Below are 20,840 nucleotides of genomic sequence, written 5' to 3' on the forward strand. Positions count from 1 at the left end.
TGCCCAAGATAGGTGGGGCAGGGTCCAGCCCCAAGGAAGGATGAGGGGGCAGGGGCTCACCTCTGCAGCCACCACAGGTCTCAGGCACTTAGTGGCCTCTCAGAGTATTAGCACCAACCACCTCTTGGCACAGATGGGGAGACTGAGGCCCAGAGCAAGGCAGGCACTTGACTAGGGTCTTGGGGCAAGTCAGAGGTTGAGCTGAGCCTGGGATCTGGGCCTCCAGTCCCAGAACCCAGCCCAGGGCAGCTTCTCACTCGCCTGAAGGCAATGTGAGAGCAGCTGAGGAGAGCTCTGTCCCACCCCCTGGGCAGCCCTGCAGCTCCTACTTACCTCTCATGAGGCATCACCTCCTACCAGGAGTCTTCCCTAATCCCACGCTCAGTATGTGACCTCTGAAGTGAAATCATTTCCCACTGGCCTCCCAAACAAATGGGGTGGCATCTGCTCCAACTCCGTGGCCCCAGCCTGACACAGGTCCCCACCCTGTGAGCACTGCCCTCCAGGGATGGCTCCATGGGACACATTCCTCTCACGGGCAGCCATGAGGGCTGCAAGGCTGCCTCCACTCTGGGCTATGAAGAAGAGTTATTGGGGCAACTGATAAGAGTGGCCAGGGACAGAGAAGGCCAAATCAGAAGTGGAATAAAACCGTCAGAACATGCTCCATCCCAGGGTGGGACGGCAGAGAGACAGGGAAGCAAACATTTTCTGACCCCTTTACCAAAAAACACATGGAGTCCACCCTTGGGTAAGGCTTATCATCCCCATTTGGAGATGCGCCAGTTCAGAGATTAAGGGTCTTGATGCGTCACAAGTAGTACATGAAGGGTCAGGTTGTAGCACTAGTCCTGCCTGTGACAAAGCCCTGGCTCCACGAGCACTCAGGGTCTGAACCCACACATCCTGAGTCCCCCACCTACCAGGCCCACTGATTCCTGCCTCTTATACCTTACCACCCTGTGGGGGCTGCTCTCCCTGGTTCACAGTTTAGTCACTCAGCCAAGAAGACAGACAGATGATTTTTTTGGAAAGGGCAAAATAAGTACATGAGACTTCCAAGCCAGTGGAGGTCATCAGTTCAGCGCGTCTTGAAGCTACAGGCTCGGGAGAGCAGCCCCCGCCAACATGGCCTCTAGGCTGCAGCTTCCTGGAGAAGCAGGTGCTGTCACCCAGGTGTGTCCTAGTTCTCCAGGCCCCCTGCTCCTGGTGGAGACACTAACACTCAACAGCCAGCCTGCACTGGGGGAGCTCGTGTGGTGGTCACAGCCAGGAAAGTGCAGCATCCTCTGCCCACCTGCCTGGGGTCAAGGAAAACAGGAGGAGAGGAGGCCAGTGGCCCACTGTGGAGCACAACTTGCTATTTCACAGGCCTGAAGGGCCACCACATGGGAGGAGCCAGTGAAGGAGAGAGTGCCGCCTTCTATCTCTAAAGATGCAAAATAACAATGACTCAGTCTCTGGACCTCAGTGTTGGAGGTGCCAGGTCACAGGAAAGACTGAGAATTGGGGCTATAATAGTAAATGTCGTCCACGTAGCATTTTTCAATTGACAAAAGCTTTCCTGTCCAACTCCATACTGAGTCCTCACAATCACCCTTCCAAGTTGAGGAAACTGAGGCTCCCACCGCCTCTCACAGATTTCAACAGCCACATCCCTCACCTCTTCCCTTCCTGGCACAGTGAAGCTTTCAGAGCCTGAATCTGATCACATTTGTCCTCAGTTTAAAACCAAAGGCTCAGCCTGGACCTCAGCATAATGAGGTCCACGAGGGCCCTGTGGCTCTGACCACTGCTGTCCTGAAATGGCCTCATTCTCTGTCAAGTGCTACAGCAGGTCCTATAGCACTACCCACCCAGAGCACACTATGTTCCTCTCCCCATCTCCCTGAAGAAGGGAATCCTGAGCAGGGCCCAACATGCTCCAGGTCTCCCTGGAAACAGAAAGCAGAAGGGCCAAGGCAGGGCCAGCCTTGAATCTGCAGGGTCTGTGGCACAGGGAGGTCGGGGCAGCCTCCTCATGGCAAAGAGGTAGCAACTTGAGGAATGGTGTTCTGGGTGTTCCAGACCCCACTTGGGAGGGCCGAGAGAGGGTTCTCAGGGCTAGCCACTGGGATGAGAGCAGAAGAGGGCTCTGGTTCCAACCCCCTACAAATCCAGTAGGACCCGCCACAGGCTCAGCTCTGAACAAAACAGAGTCCGGAACTGGAAGGTTAGGTTGTACAGAAGTGTGTTAGATCATTGATCTTAAAATGTGGTTTCTTTTTGGGTTTTTTTTGGTGGCTGGCCGGTATGGGGATCTGAACCCTTGACCTCGATGTTACAAGGCTGCACTCTAACCAACTGAGCTAACTGGCCAGCCCCTAAATGTGGTTTCCAATCCCAGCTCATTTCATTCATTCATCAATAATTAGTTACTGAATATTCTTCTTGGTGCTGGGGATACGGCCATGAACAAGACAGACATGGGGCCTGCCCTAATGGACCCCACAGTCTACTAAGAAGATGTGATAAACAGGACCATGAATAAACACACCCTTTCCTAGCTTTGCAACTTTGGGTGAGTCTTGAACCCTTCCAAGCTTCAGCTTCCTCATTCATATCATGAGATGCTAATAGTGCTTCCCTCAAAGGGCTCTTATGAAGATTAAATAAATTCTTTATAATAAAAAAAGGAAAACGACTTAAAGGGCTGTTATTAGGGGAGTAGTTACATAAAGTGTGGTGAGTCCACATAAACAGAACTTAAACAGAAAGGAGTTTCCTCTCTCATATATGAACAAGAAAAGATCACCAAGACGCTTTATTAAAAGGAAAAAAAGTCGTACTTCCAACGTGATGCCAATAATAAAACACACAAATAAAACTCTTTCTCCATGAGCATATGAATATAAGTAAACGCACAGGGAAAGGTCCAGAAGGCCACACGAGCACGTGACTCAGAAGATTAAAGGGATTATATGGGGCCAGCTTCTAGTAAGTTCTCCTTAAACATGAGCCACTACTAATTATAATTTTAGGAAAAGATTTCCTTATGTTCCTTGTTTTTAAATCGAATTAGGGTGACTGGAACATTTTAACTTACTCTTTGAAAAAAGCTAAATTTGAATAAGTTCCTTTTCATTTATATGTAATCCTTGATCAATATTTTTCTTCTGTTGGTCACTGATCCACAAAAGGGTTAAAAATTTTGAAAAAGAAGAAGGAGGATTAGTTCTTCTTCCCTTGGTTTATGGGACTATTTCTCTGGGAATTTGCTTTGGGCATTTGAAGGGCACAATGCTCTTGCCGTTTCCCATGCCAACACGTGAATGATGGCAACAGGACCCACACGTCACACCCCAGCCTCTCACCCACTGACGTGGGAACTATCCCGGTTTCTGAGATGGGGAAACTGCAGCCTAGAGAGATCAAATCACTCACTGCAGGTCACACTGTGAGGATGGGGGGGAAGACCTCGAGCACCCGCTCCGTCTCAATCTCTCCTTCTCTCTCTCACACTCATGCACGCGCACACGCACGCCACGCTCCCTCCTCCCCCATGGATGGTTTACTGTTGTCATTTCCTGTTACTAACCCTGAGGCACAACCATAATTAGCAAATGATCAGTGCCACATGTTGAAAAATACTTAATGGTCTTCAGGGGAAAGAATGGGACCTTAGTCACTGGTTTACCTGCCAGTGTAACTATCTACACATAGTTTGTTCTATAATAGGGTATGGCACTGATTGACTCAAACAGAGAAGGATTTCAAGAAAAAAAAAAAACAACCCTATAGGCCAAGTTGTCTTCTAAATTAAACTCCTGATTTCAGCAATGATAGACCAGGTTCTGGACACCTGCTTAAAATCCATACTCATCTGTTTCCCAGGACAGCTCTGATCTGTCTTGCCAGGGAAGGGAGAATGAGGGCCAGATGAATACAAGGCCCCTTCCCAGCTAGAAGGGCTCAGAAGAACAGGCTGTGCAGCTGAGGGCATGTCCTTGAATGCCATATGCCTCAGTGCAAGTGTTGACTGTAGGTCACACAAAAGCAGGGGCTGGGTTTGGGCCATGCCAGACATGCAGCCACAGAGACCAGGTTCCCGCAGAGGCTGGAGGAGGATTGGAGACAGAGCTGCTACCACTGACTGCAGCCAGTGGGGGTGATTTGGCCCCATGTCCCTTCCCTCTCTTACTTTCCAAGTCCAAAAGGCCCTGCTGGCTTTCCCTGATAACTCACAACAGGAGGGGAAATCCTGTTCCCTCTAGATTCTCCAGTAGAGTTATTCTGCATATCTGGGGCCATTAACCACATGACGTTCTCTTGGCTATCTTTGGTTCATTCAACAAATATTTGCTAAGACTGATCTGGGCACTGGAGACCCTACGATGGAAGGACAGGCAGATCCCTGCCTTCATGAAGCTCATGGGCTAGTGATGGAGACAGAGGGGGAGCAAGTAAATATATAAAGTTACAAACTGAGTAAATGCAATGAAGGAAACAAATGGGGGCTGAGAAGGAGACGGCGGGGCAGGGAGGCCTCATGAAAAGCCTCTCTAAGGAGGTGACACTGAACTCTTAGTAAAATTCTAAATATTGCATATTTGCACTCTTGGTTCCCAACAGGCCCGAGGGCAGGAGTAGTACAACCTTCGTGATGAGGGGTCAATGACATGACTCGAGTGACTACTCTGGTGAGCAAGTGTCCCCATAGGACACATCCCTTCAATGATGCAGCAGCAGCAGCAACAAAGCCCAGCAGCCCCCAGAAGCATTTGGCCCAAAAGAGCTGTCCATGGCTCAGAGCCACAGAGCCCAGACCCAAGGAGGCTGATGACACAGGTGTGCTGGATGCCTGAACAGTCTACCGGCTTGAGGACGGCATCTGGACCCCTGCTGCGAGGCCTGTAGGTTGGTACAGGCTGCCTCAAGGGCAACTTGGAAGTATCTGCCAAAAATATAAAAGGCATATGCCCTATGACCCAGCAAATCTCACCACTTGAAAGCTGTTTAGGATACTGGCACATGTGCACAAGCATATGGGGAGGGGTATGCCAGGCTCTTCCATTTAAAGCAGCAAAATAACCAGAAGCAACCTCGATGCCCAGTAGTAGGGTGTACCTAGTCCAGTAAATCATGGTGCATCCTAACCATGAGATATCATAGAGCCACTAAAACCATAATCTCAAGATAAATTTTAAATTTTTTTAAGATAAGATCATTAAGTGAAAAATACCAAGTCAGAGAACAGTACTTAGATAAGGAAGCTATTTACTTCCATAAACAAAAAAGCTCTTTAAGCGTGTGTTGTACTTACAGCTATCTGTAAATGCACAGAGAAAGTCTGCAAAGACACATGCCACGCTGATCCCAATGACCACATCTACCCTGGGGTGGGAAGAGACGGGGGCTCAGGCAGATCTTTACCTTTCATTCCATACTCTATTTTGTTTGATTTCTTTCCCCCAACGATAATGAGTTCATGTATTACTCGTGCGATTAAAAATGCATTTAGAAATGAGGTTCAGGAAAACAGGTAAGAGACAATGCCAAGAGTTCAGCTGTTTTTATCTGTAGCTCAGCTACTGCCACATTCAATCCACTTTGGTTCCCACCCAACTCCAATCCCTCTTTTTCCAGAATTCCATTTCTCCTACTTTCCAGAGCCCCTGACTCTTTGCCAATATCCCCCATGCCATTTATAGAGACCCTTCTCGCACAGAGGCAGCCCCAGAAGAGAGAGCTGTTATCTGGAAAGGCCCACGGATGCTTCATAACCACTGCAACTCTACTTCCCGACCAATACCTGAGGCTCAACATAAGACAACAGGCTATGGACTATTTCAGTGGAGCTCACCAACATCCCCAGAGGTTCAGGACAGGCCCAACGCCCTCATATGCCAGCCACCACTGGGACCTAAGAATAAGTAAGGGGTTCCAGCAAGACAGAAGAGTCAGGACAACTTTTGGGTTCCTTCAGACACTAAGTGGAATCCTGCAGACTTCTGCCTGCGTAAGGCACAGGTAGGAGGTGCTGCATATTCACCATCAGTAACTGCCACCCAGGCCACAGGACTCTCCATCGCTCTTCCTGCTGTTCACAAACCAAGATAAGTGGCTGGACTGGACATTAACCCTCCAGAAATGTCCATGCAGGAAATGCCAGTCCTAACACTCATTGAAAAAGCCCTAAGTCCCTTCTTTGTTCCCAATGGCCAACTTTGGAGACAAGAATTGCCCTGGGGATCGTTCACTGGCATCATTAGTCTTTCCAGATCACCCCGCTTCCCATCCACCTATTAGGCACAGGAAATGCCAAGCTGTGCCAATGGTAATTGCTATGGTAAATGGTACAAGTGATTCTCATAAGACCTCGATGATGCAGACAGAGCGTGACCTGAAAGAAGGCAGCAGAACAGATAAGGGAACTTCAGAGAAGGGTGGATGACTTCATGGGTGGCCTGCTAGACACCTGCCACAGAACCTCTGTGAGAGCTGATCAAAAATACAAATTCTGAACCCCAGAGTCCACACCGAATCAACATCTCTGGGAGTTGGACCAGGGACTGCTTTTTTTAAACTATCAGAGTCTGCAGCTGTGATGGTCACAACATATGAAAAGATTTAAACCACATTACACTGTAAGAGGGAATCTGCATTTGAGAACCCTGCTGTGTGGAACATAGGGACAGGTGTTCCCAGGTCAGCGGAAGGGCTGAGCTCTTTGCTGGAACTCATCAGCCTGTGACCCCACAGCCTCCTCTGACTCCCAGCCACACAATTTATGCTCACTCAACTTGCCCAACAGGCAGGTCACACCACTTCTTATCTGCCACCTCTGCGCCCGCTGTCCTCCACCTGCCCATTCCCTCCCCACCCATTGGTACACTCACTGTGGGGGTTGCACACCCCAGGAACCATCACAGAAAGAGGTGCCTCAGAAACCAACCCTTACGTGAATTTGATTCTTGGCTCCTCCAACAACCTTGGGCAAGAGACAACCTCTGTGAGTATCAGTCCCTCTTTTGCCAAACAAGGACAGCAATACGTGTCTCACAGGCTTGCTGTGAGAATCTGACGAGCTCAGATGGTGCCCAGCACATAGGTGCCAGATTCGGCTGCAGGCTGCCCTTACTCGCCTGTCCTCCCTGCTGACTGTGAGTTACGTGAGAGGAGGAACTGTCCCTCCTTAACGTCTAATCCCTACCATGCCAAACCTAGGGGCTTGACGCTTTCTTACCTGCCCAACGTTGAAGGTCAGTGTGATGGCATAAAAGAAATTAGAGTTGGCACTTCCTGCATAAATCCAGAGATGCCACAGCACAGGGAAGAGCAGGGAACAGACGATAATGATGCAGGCAAGGACAAAGATGTTCCGCAGGACTGCAAAGACAGATGGAAACAGTCAGCCCAGTGCTCTCTCTAGGCACCCTCTCCTTGCTGTGATGGCCCCACAGGGCAGAGGCGCAGGCAGAGCCTCGTGTAGCTCCAAGGTAGAACACCCCCAGAGGCAATGGGGTTCCAGGAAGCCAAGCTCAGACTCCTGAGGTGATGGCTCCCCAAACCTGCAGCTGGTGGGAGCGCCTAGATTTGGATTCTGTCCTCCCACCGTGGGCTTGGCTGGCAATGCCATGGATGCCTGTGGGCACTTCAAAAAGAGCGTTTCTGGAAGACAATGAACCATCCAGTCCCACTCCCCAAGCAGGGTGCTATCTGGCCACATTGGATCGGTCAGTGGATGTGAACTGCAGCATGAACCAGAGATTAGAGCTGCCCAGTGGGTCTCTAAGGTGCCGCAGTCCCCAGTCTTAGGAACACATTTTCCATTCTCCTTAACTGGTGAATTAGTCCCCTGCCTTGCTCTTCAAATGTCCCTCATTCTTCCTCACATGATGATTTAAAAATCTTTTTGACACCCTCGCTCTCTGACATCACTCTCTATCCCCAGAGGGAATACTGAATCCCACCAGAGGAAAAGCTCTCACCAAGGCCCCAGGGATGACTTGCTCACAGGGTGGCTTGCAGGTGGGCAGTTCAGCTGGATGGGAAGGCAGCATGATGGCCGGGCACAGACTTGGCCTCAGAGAGACCGGGGTAAAACCCTGCTCTGACATTTGTCAGCATGTTTCTCTAAGCTTCAGCTTCCTCACTTCCAAATTGGGGCTACGATGCCTATGTCATAGAAGCGTTATGAGGGTTAAACAGATGTGTGGGAAAACTGGCACAGATGTATTACTATCAGTGTTCTACTGCTGCTATAACAAATTCTTACACAGTCAGTGGTTTAAATAACTTAATTTATTATTGTTCAGTTCTAAAGGTCCGAAGTCCAAAATGGGTCTGACAGGCTAAAAGCACGGTATCGGCTGAGGTATCTGCGTTCCCTCTGGAGGCCCTGGTGGAGAATCCATTCCTTGCCTTTTTCAGCTTCCAGAGACTTCCTGTATTCCTGGGCTCATGACCCACTGCAGCTTTGGAACCCGCAATGGCAGACTGAGGCCTTCTCACGCTGCATCACTCAGACCTCCTCTTCTGCCTCCCTCTTCCACTTTATGTTTTTTGCGGTGGGGGGATGGCTGGCCGGTATGGGGATCAAACACCGATTTTTTTTAATAGACTTAATTTTTTAGAGCAGTTTTAGGTTCACAGCAAAACTGAGAAGAAGGTACTGAGTTTTCCCATCTTTCCCCTGCCTCCATCTCCTTCAGTTTCAGGACTCTTGTGATAATCCAGGATTATCTTCTCAAGGTCCTTAAAGTCCCCTTTTGCCATGTAAGGTGACATATTCACAGATTCTGGGGATTATGACGTGGACACCTTTGGAAGGGGCCGAGGACAGGCATTATTCTGCCTACCACACTGAGTTCTTTTTTTTCCTTTTAAGTCAACAGGGGTTATCTGACAGCAGTAACATATCTGATGTATGCTATTTTTATATCTTTCTTTATACTTTATTGTACTTTTTAAAAACTAAAAAATATCATTTAAAATAAGTTAATTAAAAGAATGTTTTTAAAAAGAACTTGACACTGCGCCCAGTTCTCAGCAGGCGCTTAATGGATAAAAGTTCCCTTTATCTCTCTGATCCTGGTCTTCAGGAAATCCCTTCTCCCAAGTCAGAGTTGTGGGAGATTTAAGGGATGGGATAACTCCCAAACATTTAGGCCACTTGTCTCAGTTGTACAACTTGGCAGAAATGCTATACCGGGGGCTCCTGTATTGGAAGGGGGGCTGGATGACACACAATTCTCAACTCTAGTTGCTAAATGAAATCACACGGGAGCCGCCCACCCTCAAGACTAAGTCAGAGTCTCTAGGGTGGGACCCAGGCATCATATGAGGTCTTAAAAACCTCCCAGGTGATTCCAGTATGCAGCCAAGGCTAAGAACCACCGGATTACAGCTTGAGACCCTTACAGTCTGTGACAGAGATGTGGCTGAACTGTGTCAAAATGAGGATAATCAGGACAAGGTAGTGCACAGCTCTTTCTTAAAGCTGAATGATTTGAATCTGCAGTACATTCTTTACTGAGAAATGGTAGGTGCCTTTTTGTTGTTGTTACCAAAGTCTTTCTTTTATGAAGTGGGGATGAATGGCTGGTGGTTAATTGTTTTGATGTCTTCAGCAAAATGAAAACTTGGCAATTCCATCGCCAGTTTTCTGAAATGTTAGTGAAATCTCGCAGTTTGGACACTGGCCTAGAGGGCTTGCAAGATCCTCTTTTCTGATCTGAAATTTCCACAATTCTGGGTTTTCAAAGCCAGGGAGGCTCCTGCCTCTCGCTTTACTCCCAGGAATAAGGAATCGGAGAAAAGGGATATTTCCACTGAGAATTATTTTTATTATTATTAAACAATGTTACAACCTCAAGAAAGGAGAACAAATCTGCTTACCATTCCTCCACTCCCACATCACTATTTACATTTCTCAGTGGTTCTTTCTGATCTCCTGAAAATTATTTTGCTGAAAAGGATATACACTATTCCTAAAATAAAATTCTTGTGGCGTGACAGCCCAAGTGGTTTTTGTTCTGTGCCTCCAGCCAGAAACGGGGATTTCAGACAGGATGACAGGAAGGAGACCAAGAGCAAAGACGAGAGAGGCTCAAATGAAGCTTCTGGGAACTATCATGGAGGCTGCAAAGATGCATCCCTATGTGCTTGGAGAAACTGTCACCAGCATCCAGCTGGCTTCTGGCCTGTAGTGACCTTTGCAGGAATGGGAAGCTGCTACTCTTGCTGGCTGAAAAGCCAGAGGATTAAAACTATGTGCCAGAGCAGATAGAGCTGGGGACCGGGGGCACAGGACAGCTTGTTCTAGGCACCAGGAAGTATCAGAGATGTCAGAGATGAGCAGCCCTAACAAGATGAAAGGGTTCACCCTTCATCAGACTTCCCAGGTCAGATGGAATGAGGTTCCCTGCTACATTCACCGGGTGGCTTATCCAATCTCTAGTGCCACTACTGACAAACTGGAACTTTAGGCAAGTCACTTTCCCTCTTTGAGCCTCAGGCACTCAGAAATAAAATTTCACTTGAAAAATCCAGTCCCATGGGTGAGGGGCACAGAGGGGATTGGGGGCTTCGAGGGTCATGGTGATGTTTCCTTTCTTAAACTAAGTGCTAGGTACATGGGAATTTATTGTATTATTCTTTATGATTTATATGTATTTTTAAAATCTCTATGCAAAATAAAACACACAAAAATCCAGCCCTTTGATGACTGTCTCTTTCAGCTGGACCAGTGCAGGCTGGCACCGGCTCTGCCAGCAGGCTGTTCCCTAACACTGCAGTTATGTGTCTCTGTGACTCATCCTAGCTTCAAGGTTCAGAGTCCAGCATCTGGGGTCTCCATTCAGGGCAGGGCCGCATCCTCTTTTCCTCCCCACTGACCAGTACAGGAAAAGAGAAAGGTGAATGTGGGAGCAGGCATGTCAGCATTGACAACTAATGTTTAAACTGAATTCCTAGCCACATTCAACACAGGCTTAAAGACTTCTCAAGGTCTCTACTTACAGGTCCCAAGGACCAGGGCCGAAGACACTCCTGGCAGAGTACAATGACTCACAGTTGTCAAGCCCCAAACAGATACTCCCAGCATGTGCACTCCCTGTCAACAGAGCGGGCAGCAAAGGGTGACAGCCACTGTTCTCTGCAGGAGCTTCAGACAAGCTGAACCTGTAAACTGTTTGCCCAACCAGGCAGCAACAGCATCCATTACATCATCCAGGTTTCTAGAAACCCCAGTCTTCTTCGTGCCTCATTTCCCCAGAGGGCATAAAATAGCTTGTTTCAAGTTTTGAAAAATATGTTAATTCTGGTGACTCCAGCTACCAAGCCTGAAGCTTTGATCACGGAACTATGCAGGAGACCCCCACGCATAATTATCACTGATGATTATAATAACTGCAGCGCTATTTACGTATGTTATCTCTCAAACTTAAAACACCCATGAAAGGTATTCTCTCATGTGACAGATGAAAAATCAGAGGCTCAGAAAGGTTAAATAATTTACCTAAAAACACATAACTAGCAATGGGAAAGCCAGGATTTAGACTCAAGTCAGTCTGTCTCCAGACTGTGTTCAGCATATGGGATGAAAGACATTAACAAGGGAGGGGGGGTCTTATGGGGGACAGACAGCCAAGAAAAACCCATTCTACTTTTGGGGAAAGAAGATCAACATCCCAGGACCTACACTGGGGCTATCCACATGTTTTGGTGGCCTCATGATTCATCACTGGCCATTCTGCTGAGTGTCCCCACAGTGACCCTGAGCCCATGGGTGATTCTTGTCTGTGCAATGAGCATGTCACAGGCAGAAGACGCCGCCACTTCCTCCTCCCAGTCGGGCTCCACCAGGTCGTCACCTGCAGGAGCAGCTCTGGCTTGGCCCACCCACTCAGCTGTTTTCCTTCTCTCCTTGGCCCACTGGGACAGGCAGGTTTCTTGCTGACAGCTGGTCAGTTTCACTTCCTGCTTGACACCCAGACAACCCCAAAACAACAACAAAGACTCACGTCCTCCGAAGCCTGTGCTCTCTGAGTTCACTCTTGACACCTCGCTGTGCACCCACAGAAGGCAAGGCAAGGCAAGTTCAACAGCTCCCTTCCCTACTTTATTTTAGAGAGTTAGGTGCTGCTGGGCCACTGATACTGCCTCCTTATCAGGAAGGCTTAGAAAACATGCTCCACAATCATTTGCCATTCTTCTGTGTGTCAGGTTCGATCTTGGATGCTGGGGACATGGAGGCAAATGAGTTGTGATGTCTGCCCTAAGGGAGACCCCAAACACTGAAAAACCCACCACAGAGGACTAAGAGCCTGACTGAGGGACACACTGGGGCCTAGGGAGCACAGACAGTCACCGCTAAGCCATCTGCTGAGGAGGGGGTGCTAAGCTTAAAGGGTTCTTCACAGCAGGCAGGACACCTAGTGTTTCCACTCTGTCCTCTGGGAACCTGCAGCACTGGGGAGTGGCTGAAAGCCAAAGATCAACAGTTGTGACATCCAATACGATAGCCTAGCCACATGTGGCTTCTTATATTTAAATTTAAATTAATTTAAATTATATATCAGTTTCTCAGACAAATGGCTACTCCATTGGACTGCGCATATATAGGGCATTTCCATAGGCACAGAAAGCCCTGTCAGACAGCACTGTGTAAGGGCTCACGGATCTTGATTTCAAGCTCAGCCCTTCCATTGACCAGTCACGTGACCTTGAACGAGTGGCTCCACCTTTCTATGCTTCAGTTTTCTCATCTGCAAAATGGGGATACTTACCTGAAAGACTGATGTGAAGATAAAATGAGCTAATGAATGCATGTAACACTCTTAGAGCCACAGTGGCAAGGAATATAGTAAGTTCTCAATAAATGGCAGTTATTTTCACCATCATCACTGGTCCACAGCACCTGGGGGGCAGATACTGTGCCCCAGCCACTGCTTCTCCCAGTACTGCCAGCACCGCAGACACCCAATGAAGGCCCATCAATTCCTTATTCCCTGGCTGTTCTGGCCAGGGGCCAGGCTGACACAAACCTGCCTCCAGTAGGTAGAGATGGGACTACTCACATCTGTAGAGATGGTTCCACACGGGGAAGAAGGCCATATAGAGGGCCACGTCCCCCACCGTTGGGTAGGACTTAAAGATGGAGATGATGGCAATCTGGATGAACATGAAGAAGATGGGGTGCTCCCTAGGGCAGGACAAGAGAGACAGATAAAGATCCGTCAGGGACCAGGCACACGCCAGAGGCTCCTCACCCCATCCCTCCAACCAAAAATACTCCCCAGGTGACTTCAGACAGGGGCTGACTCTGCTACCCACAAGGCCTGGGCCAGGCCCCAGTGACAGAGCAGAAAACTGCAGGGATCCAGAAATGCCCAGAGGTGGTGAGAAGGGCCCAGTCAACACCAGAGAAACAGCCTACAGAGGCATTTCCCATCAACAGCCCCCGCTGCCTCTCCCAGCTCCCAGCCTTCCCCCAGGAGCCTCAGAGGAAGAAAACAAATGAAGTCAGTGCTCTTTATTACTGGGCTAAATGACTGCTTGTCCAGTAATTAGGCAGCCTCCCTTGCCTCAGGCCCCTCCGACTGGCCCCAGGGCAGGAAGTGCCTTCTTGCTGAGGCTTTATTCTCTGACAATATGGTCAGAGGGGCTGCAGGCCCTTAGGGTCCAGAAAGAGAACTGAGAGCTGCATGGAGCTTTTCAGCTCTGAAAGGCTGGAATTGGAGTTCTTTTTACCTTACACTCCTATCAGTTTAAACTATTCTTTTAAACTGAGGATGAGTGATGGCAGTGGCTACCATCTCCTGGACCCTCACTCCATGCTAAGTTCTATATGAGGCCCTCTTTTGCATATCTCATGTGATCCTCACAACCCCTCAACACAGGCCATCCTGTCACCCGTGCTTTACACATGAGAAATCTGAGGTTCAGAAAAGCTAAGTGAGTTGATGAAGTAAGTTGGTAAGCAAAGGAGTTGCTTGTCTCTAAAGCTCCGAACCACCACCAACACTGTTCTCCTGAGGGCCTGACACGCTTCACAGCTCTGGTCAGGGAGGGTGGGCAACAGATTTCCATCTGCTGTGATCCTCCGAGAGCTGACCAAGTGCTACAGGGAAGCAACCAAGCAGAGGCTGGACCCGCACCCTCCTCGGCTACGCCTCAACGACACACACACGGCCTCCTCCTGCAGATGACCTGGATGCCCAGGTCAGGAAGGTTTTCTTCAGAGGTCAATGACATTCTTGTCTTGCGGGTCAAAGGTCAGGGTGACTCAACAGGTATAAATCTGAGATGTGGAGACAAACATGTACACACCCTGAGCACTCCAGTGCTTCTACACAGCAAATGCCTCAGAAACTCAGCTTGATGAAGTCCCACAGCCCTGTAGCCTTGAAGAATCGTCCAGCTAATTCAGGAAGCTCAGTGTGAACTTCTTCCTAAACATAATCCAAATCATTGGCTTTGGGCTTTGTAGGGACCTGGTAACAGCTGCAACACTTCTATGAAAAGGCCACTGAAAATGTGGTGACCAGAAATATTGAGACCAGGACCGCCTGCCACACTGCATGGGGAGAGAGGTGGCCTGAAGGGCCCTGTTCCCGTAGAGCCGGCAGTGGAAGCAAACAGTGCAGGGGCGGAAGAGTTCAGGTAGAGCTTCATGTCCAGGCAGAGGAGGACAGCAATAGGGGACATCAGGTATCACCATATTGTCCTCATAACATGAGGTCCTGGCCTACGGGATCACATGACGGTGGTGTTGTTTCCTACTCTGGAGCTTTGTGTGGCTTTGGCATGCAGACAATAAAAGCTGCTGGGCAGCTGGCTGCACAGATAGGAAAGGTACTCTGGGCTCCTAGTTTCTCTCAGCCCAGTGGCTGGGCCTGACCAGCACAAGGGCAGAGAAGGTGGACCTCACACAGCTGGAGAACATTCTGAAGCCTGCCAGGTCATGGGAAGATGGTTTTCTGTCAGATGCCAGGCCAAGGCTGTGTCATGGGAGGGAAGCATCAGCTCTGAGGTTTGGCAGAATGGGGACCATGTGCATTTGCCATGGAGAATGGCAGGAAGGATAGAGCAGAGGACTCAAGCTCACGAAATTGAAGTCAAATTCTCCTCCAGGTTCTCTGGGCCATCTGGCATATCTGTACCTGTCTGTGCCTGTTTTCTCTTGTCTGAAGCTGGGATAATAGAACCATTTCCGGGAGCTACTACAAGCCATCTCTCTCAGGAGACTGACATGGTGTAGGGGATGAGCACAGATTCTGGAGCCAGACAAACCTGGGTCTGAATCCCAGCTCCACTGCTTACTAGCTGTGTGACTCTGGGAAAACTGTTCCACCTCTCTGAGCATCAGTTTCCTCAACTACAAAATGGGAGTGGCGATAATAACATAGTGCCTACCTCCATGAGTTGCTGGGTTAGCAATGATTACATTTCAGAGAGCCTAGAAAAGTGCTGGGAGGGAGCAGGCTCAACACACAGTAGCCTGCTTATACTGCAGAAAAGAACTCTACAGACAAGCCCTCTTGAGGGAGATTGATCAGAAGATTAAACAGAGCTGCAGGTGGTCAGCCTCCCAAGTAACCCATCCTGAGTCCCCTTGGACAAACTATCACTGGGCTGCGGATGGAGAACATCCAACCAGTTCCACTGTTGCCAAAGACAACCCTCCCCACCACACACCACAAGCCCTGCTCTTGTCCAAAATGGTGAGTGGACTCAGTGGTAACATGGCTCACCCACCTCAATGTGAGGCATGAGAAATACCAGGGCGCCAAAGCATCCTGCCCGCAGCCTGTACTCAGGTGTGACTCTCTATTGCTGACTATGGCCATTGGCACCTGAGGCGACTCAGGGCAAGGTTCTCTGGGCAAAGATGCCATAAATTTGATGGCGGGTGCTCCCCTTTTGAAGGGCACCTGCATGGCTTCAAGGGGCATGGGGTCCTCAGATGGCACTGTGGACAAAGCAGCAGTAGGTCCCACGACTTACTTTAGCTTTATGGCCAAGGGGATGGTGTAGAAGAAGACGTTGATCTGAAACACGCAAACAAAGAAGAGGCTGAAGTGCTCAAACATCTCTGCAAAGAAGTACCAGAAAAGACCAATGTTTGGAGTGAGATCTGGAACAGAAAGTCTGGAATTAAGAAAACAAAAGGAGAGAAAAAAAAGAACAAAGTTATAAATGGCCTGCTTTGATCTTGTTTTCTCCTGAAGACTTTGGTCCCTAAAGAGATCAGGATGTGAAGGGCTCTCCAGGTGCCCAGGATATAGGTAATTAACAAAAGCAAGGGGCAGAGACACAGAGAATGATAACCCATAATAAAAATCAGCTAAGCCAAACAAATCTGAAATGAGGCAGGGATTCATTCTAGAAATCAGGAGACCAGCCTCTTTTATTGCCCAAGACAGTTTAAAATCAGGAGATACCCATTTCTATAACTGTAGGGAAAATATAGGAAAATGGTCAGGGCCCCTCAGATATTCAGAATCTTGCCAAGCATTTGCTATAAAAAAAAAAAAAAAAAACCATGTGTGCCCAGGTGTTCCTTGGTTACTATCTAATGTAATCGTGTATGGGCACCCAGGTGTCCTGGGTTATGGACCTAAGTATAAAGGACTAACGGCTCTGCTACACAGTGCTTCTTGGGGCGTTCCAGGAGGCTGCTAGAGTGGCTGCTCTTAGCTCCGAATAAAGCCTATTAAATTTTTTTACCCATGGCTCCCAGGATCTTTTCCTATTACCTAGCTTGTGGACCTGCGTGTGAAGGGTTTGTGACCCAGTACAACAGGTGTGAGGGGTCTGTGAGCCCTAGCCCTAACTTGACAGTCACAAAGGAAGAAGAGATTTTTAATGATATCTCTTTTGGACATTCCAATAGACCTGCCTAGAAGAACAAGCTCAATGTTCTTGTTCCTCCCCGTTCTTGCTCCACACTGCACAGCAGGAGCCAGAAGACTGAGTGCCTGAGACTACAGGGAGATTTCTACGGGCCTCGAGAATTGGCAGGTTCTGGCTAAGATCCCCAGGATCCCATACCTCATTTGAGGAAATGACGGTTGAACTGGGAAACTTTTTGTCTGGTTAAATCAAAGACTAGTAGCTGAAATTCTGGCTCTTCTAAAGGTTTACATTATATTTTTTATTTAAATACAGAATTGAGTCTGATGTCAATTTCTAATTTAAAAAGGGCAATGAATGGGGCATGGAAAAGGAGAGACAAGCAACGGCTCACGGTCAGGTTTCCCTGACTGAGGCCTCCACCCAGAGTAAGTCCTGGCTTCTTGCTGTAACTACATTTCCTTTTCTGTGAAATGAGGTAAACAACTCAATCTGTGGCCCAGGAGAAAGCCAGAAAAGTTGTTCACCAAGCACCACAAACTCCTATCCGAGGCAGAGCATGAAGAGCTGAAAGTTACTAAGTTGTTGTTATGCTCAGCTAGGACTTAACACAAATAAGCAGAACAGACTCGCTGCTCCAGATCCCTTCTCTACCCTGACAGGTTTAAGTGTCTGTCACCCACTGTGCCATGAGCTCAAGACCCTCAGCACCCACACAGAGCCTGGCACATACACAGCATTTGGAAATGTTTGCAGAACTCATGAATATACACAGAGGCAAACTGCAGTACTGCAAATGTATTTGAATTTTCTCTAAAGGTTTGACATGTGGCAAGGGACTTAAATTTCAGACTGTCAGGGACCCTCTTGCAGTAGAGGAATATAACCATTCCTGTTTGGAATTGAACCCAGACCTTCTAGTCAGAAGCTGGTAATTGCTTTGGATATTCCTAGAGACTGCTTTTTAATCTCACTAGATCAAAGGTGTGCTCTAGTGCAGTGGTTCTCAAAGTGTGTTCCCTGGACCAGCAGCATCAGCATCACCTGAAACCTTGAGAAATGCAATTCTTGGTCCCTATCTCAGACCTATTTAATCAGAACCTCTGGAGGTGGGCCCAGCTATCTGGGTTTTAACAAGCTATGCAGGTGATTCTGATGCACCTTAAAGTTTGAGGACCACTGCTATAGATGCTTCCTGGGGTTACTTACCCTCTGGTTCCAGCTGAAGCTATAAAACCAAATTAGCTTCCAGAGATTTTTTTAAACTGACAATTTAGAATTGTCATGGGATACAAAGTGATGATATGATTTATGAATACAATGCAGAATAATTAAATCAAACTAGTTAACATATCCACTACTTCAAATACTTAACATTTTTTGTGGTGAGAACATTTGAAATTTACTCTCAGCAATTTTGAAATGTACATACTCTATTATTAACTATATTCACCACACTGTGCAATAGAACTAAAAAAAAAAAATTCCTTCTGTCAAACAGATTTTGTACCCTCTGACTCTCATCTCTTCATTTCCTCAGCCTCTGTAACCACCACTCTATTCTCGGCCTCTATGAGCTCAATTGTTTTAGATTCCACTCATAAGTGAGAACGTGTGATATTTGTCTTTCTGCGCCTGACTTATTTCACTTAGCATAATGTACTCCAATTCCACACATGCTGTCGCAAAGGACAGAATTTCCTTCTTTGTTAAGACTGAATAGTATTCCGTTGTGTATATATACTACATTTTCTTTATTCATCTGCTGATGGACACTCAGGTTGATTTCATAACTTGGCTACTGTGAATAGTGTTGCAACGAGCATGGAAGTGCAGACATCTCTTCAACAAACTGATTTCAAACCTTCTGGGTAAGTACCCAGGAGTGGGATGCTGGATCATATAGTAATTCTATTTTTACTTCCTCGAGGAATACCCATACAGTTTTCCATAATGGCTGCACTAATTTGCATTCCCACCAATAGTGTACAAGAGTTCCCTTTCCTCCACAGCTTCCAGAGTTTTCTAAAGAGGTCATTACTTACATGAAGCCGTAGACTGCAGGGATGAAATCCCAAGAGCTGAGAAGGAAGAAGGAGAGGCAAACGATTACCACTAGGCTTCCCACATACATCATGGTGTACTCCCAAGAGAAGATCCAGAAGGCTTTGCTCTTCACTTTCACAGGTGTGTACTGCCGCTAGGACAGAAGGAAAATGGTACGTTTAGGGATATCAAGAACAGTGAGCAATTATCAGCTTAAACTAAAAGATCCCTCTTGCAAAACTATGCCACGATGCACAGGTTTACCATTTCAATTAAATAAAGATATAAGTTTTTTTTAAAAGGTGTGAACGGGTGAAAACTACAGGAAAGAAGGAGATGGGAGAGGGGGGTTCAGGGACACATGGAGTGCCTCTAATTCCATCCTACTTGTGTATATTTCTCACAGCTGGAGTTGACTAAGGATGATGAATAAGAGGCTGAGGAAGGAGAAGACGACAGAGACAGCACCAATGGCGAGGATGATTCTTAAGCCCATGGTGGGGTTTAGAGATCTCATCCCATTATTTCTTTACCTAGGCATTTGTCAAACATCAAGTTTTTCACCAGACCCTCTGCCCTGGTATCTTCAGCACATGCTCGCTCTTCTCCCCATCCCTATTCTTCCCATGTTCATTAATTCATACTGCCCTGAGCCTAGTCCCATTTTAACTTCCTTTGACACACCTAGCAGTTTTGTCAAGTGTTACCCTGTAATTTTTGCTTTTAATTTTGATACATCTTTATGGCTTCACAATAAAAAGGATGTATGGTTTTTATCAATTGTCTCCAAAACAGTCTCTTGTTATGCAAGGAGTACAGTTCTTTCCATTCATACACGAGTTCAGTAGTTGCTTCCCTGACTGCAAAGGTGATCTCATTTACTTGAGTAGCACCCGAGAGCAGCTTTGAGTTAGAAATGTGTTATACCCCACATAAGAGTATTGTGTGGGGCTGTTCAACACAAATATAACTTTTTTTTTTTGGCTGGCCAGTACGGGGATCTGAACCCGTGACCTTGCTGTTATAAGCCAGCCAGCCCCTAACAATGTATTTTTTGTGAATGAGAGTTGGCATGTCAGAAGCATCCTCAAGAAAAATTAGTGTAATTGTCAAGATTTGTTTTCTAAAGTTGATACTGTGGGTTATTTTTGTGAATAGCCTGATGATTGAAACCTTTTTTTCTCAAATTAAACAAGTCCTTATTAAACCAAGAATTTGGAGAAAAATAAAATAAATTTTTAAAAGTTTGAAGTATACATCTTCTGACCTCAGACCTAGTAACACCATTTCTCGGTATGTATCCTGGAGACATGTTGCACAAGATACAAAGAAAGGATATGCATTGCACCATTGTTTGGAATATCAAGAAAACAATTCTTTCAATAGAGGAATAAACAAATTGTGGTATAAAGGCATAATTTCTGGACACATTCATGTTAAATGAATAAGCTGTATCTATCTATGTAGGTCAACATGGCTAGACCTCAGAAATATGAGGGTACTTATAATAGAAAGTTGCTATACAATCCATACAATATCAAGATATTTATATAATATTTTGAGGTTATACAAAATAATACTATGTATTATTTACAGATACATATGAATATGTTTGTAAAAGTTTTATAAAACAAATTAGAAAGATATAAAGTTGTAATAGATTTAGCCTCCTGGAAAAGAGAGAGGGAAACATAATTAGAACCTAAGAAACTTTATAATATTTTATTAAACATGACAAAAGCAAATAGGAAACAACATGGCAAAATCTTAATATATGTTTACTCTGGGTAGTAGGTATATGGATGTTCCTATACTATTTTCTCTATTCTTCCTTCATTAAGTTTGTTGTTGTTGGCTGGTACAGGGACTGAATCCCAGACTGTGGTGATATCAGCACCACAGTCTAACCAACTCAGCTAACTGGTCAGCTTCTTCATAAAAAATTTTTTCCTCAA

The 20,840-nt window shown here is 46.9% G+C and overlaps 1 protein-coding gene across 2 annotated transcripts in view; it reads right to left on the reverse strand.

Moving 5' to 3' along the window:
• PIGU (phosphatidylinositol glycan anchor biosynthesis class U) overlaps positions 1–20,840 on the reverse strand; it is an 87,388-nt gene that overhangs the window by 1,504 nt on the left and 65,044 nt on the right. For both annotated transcript variants that reach the window (XM_063107878.1, XM_063107888.1), the window contains 4 exons: positions 18,885–19,039; positions 15,991–16,134; positions 13,062–13,186; positions 7,226–7,368 (listed from right to left, as the gene is read on the reverse strand). In XM_063107878.1, coding sequence (XP_062963948.1) covers positions 7,226–7,368; positions 13,062–13,186; positions 15,991–16,134; positions 18,885–19,039 — 567 coding nt within the window. The remainder of the gene's footprint in view (positions 1–7,225; positions 7,369–13,061; positions 13,187–15,990; positions 16,135–18,884; positions 19,040–20,840) is intronic.

The sequence above is a fragment of the Cynocephalus volans genome, chromosome 1 (genome assembly GCF_027409185.1).
Source record: "Cynocephalus volans isolate mCynVol1 chromosome 1, mCynVol1.pri, whole genome shotgun sequence".
Lineage (NCBI taxonomy): Eukaryota > Metazoa > Chordata > Mammalia > Dermoptera > Cynocephalidae > Cynocephalus > Cynocephalus volans.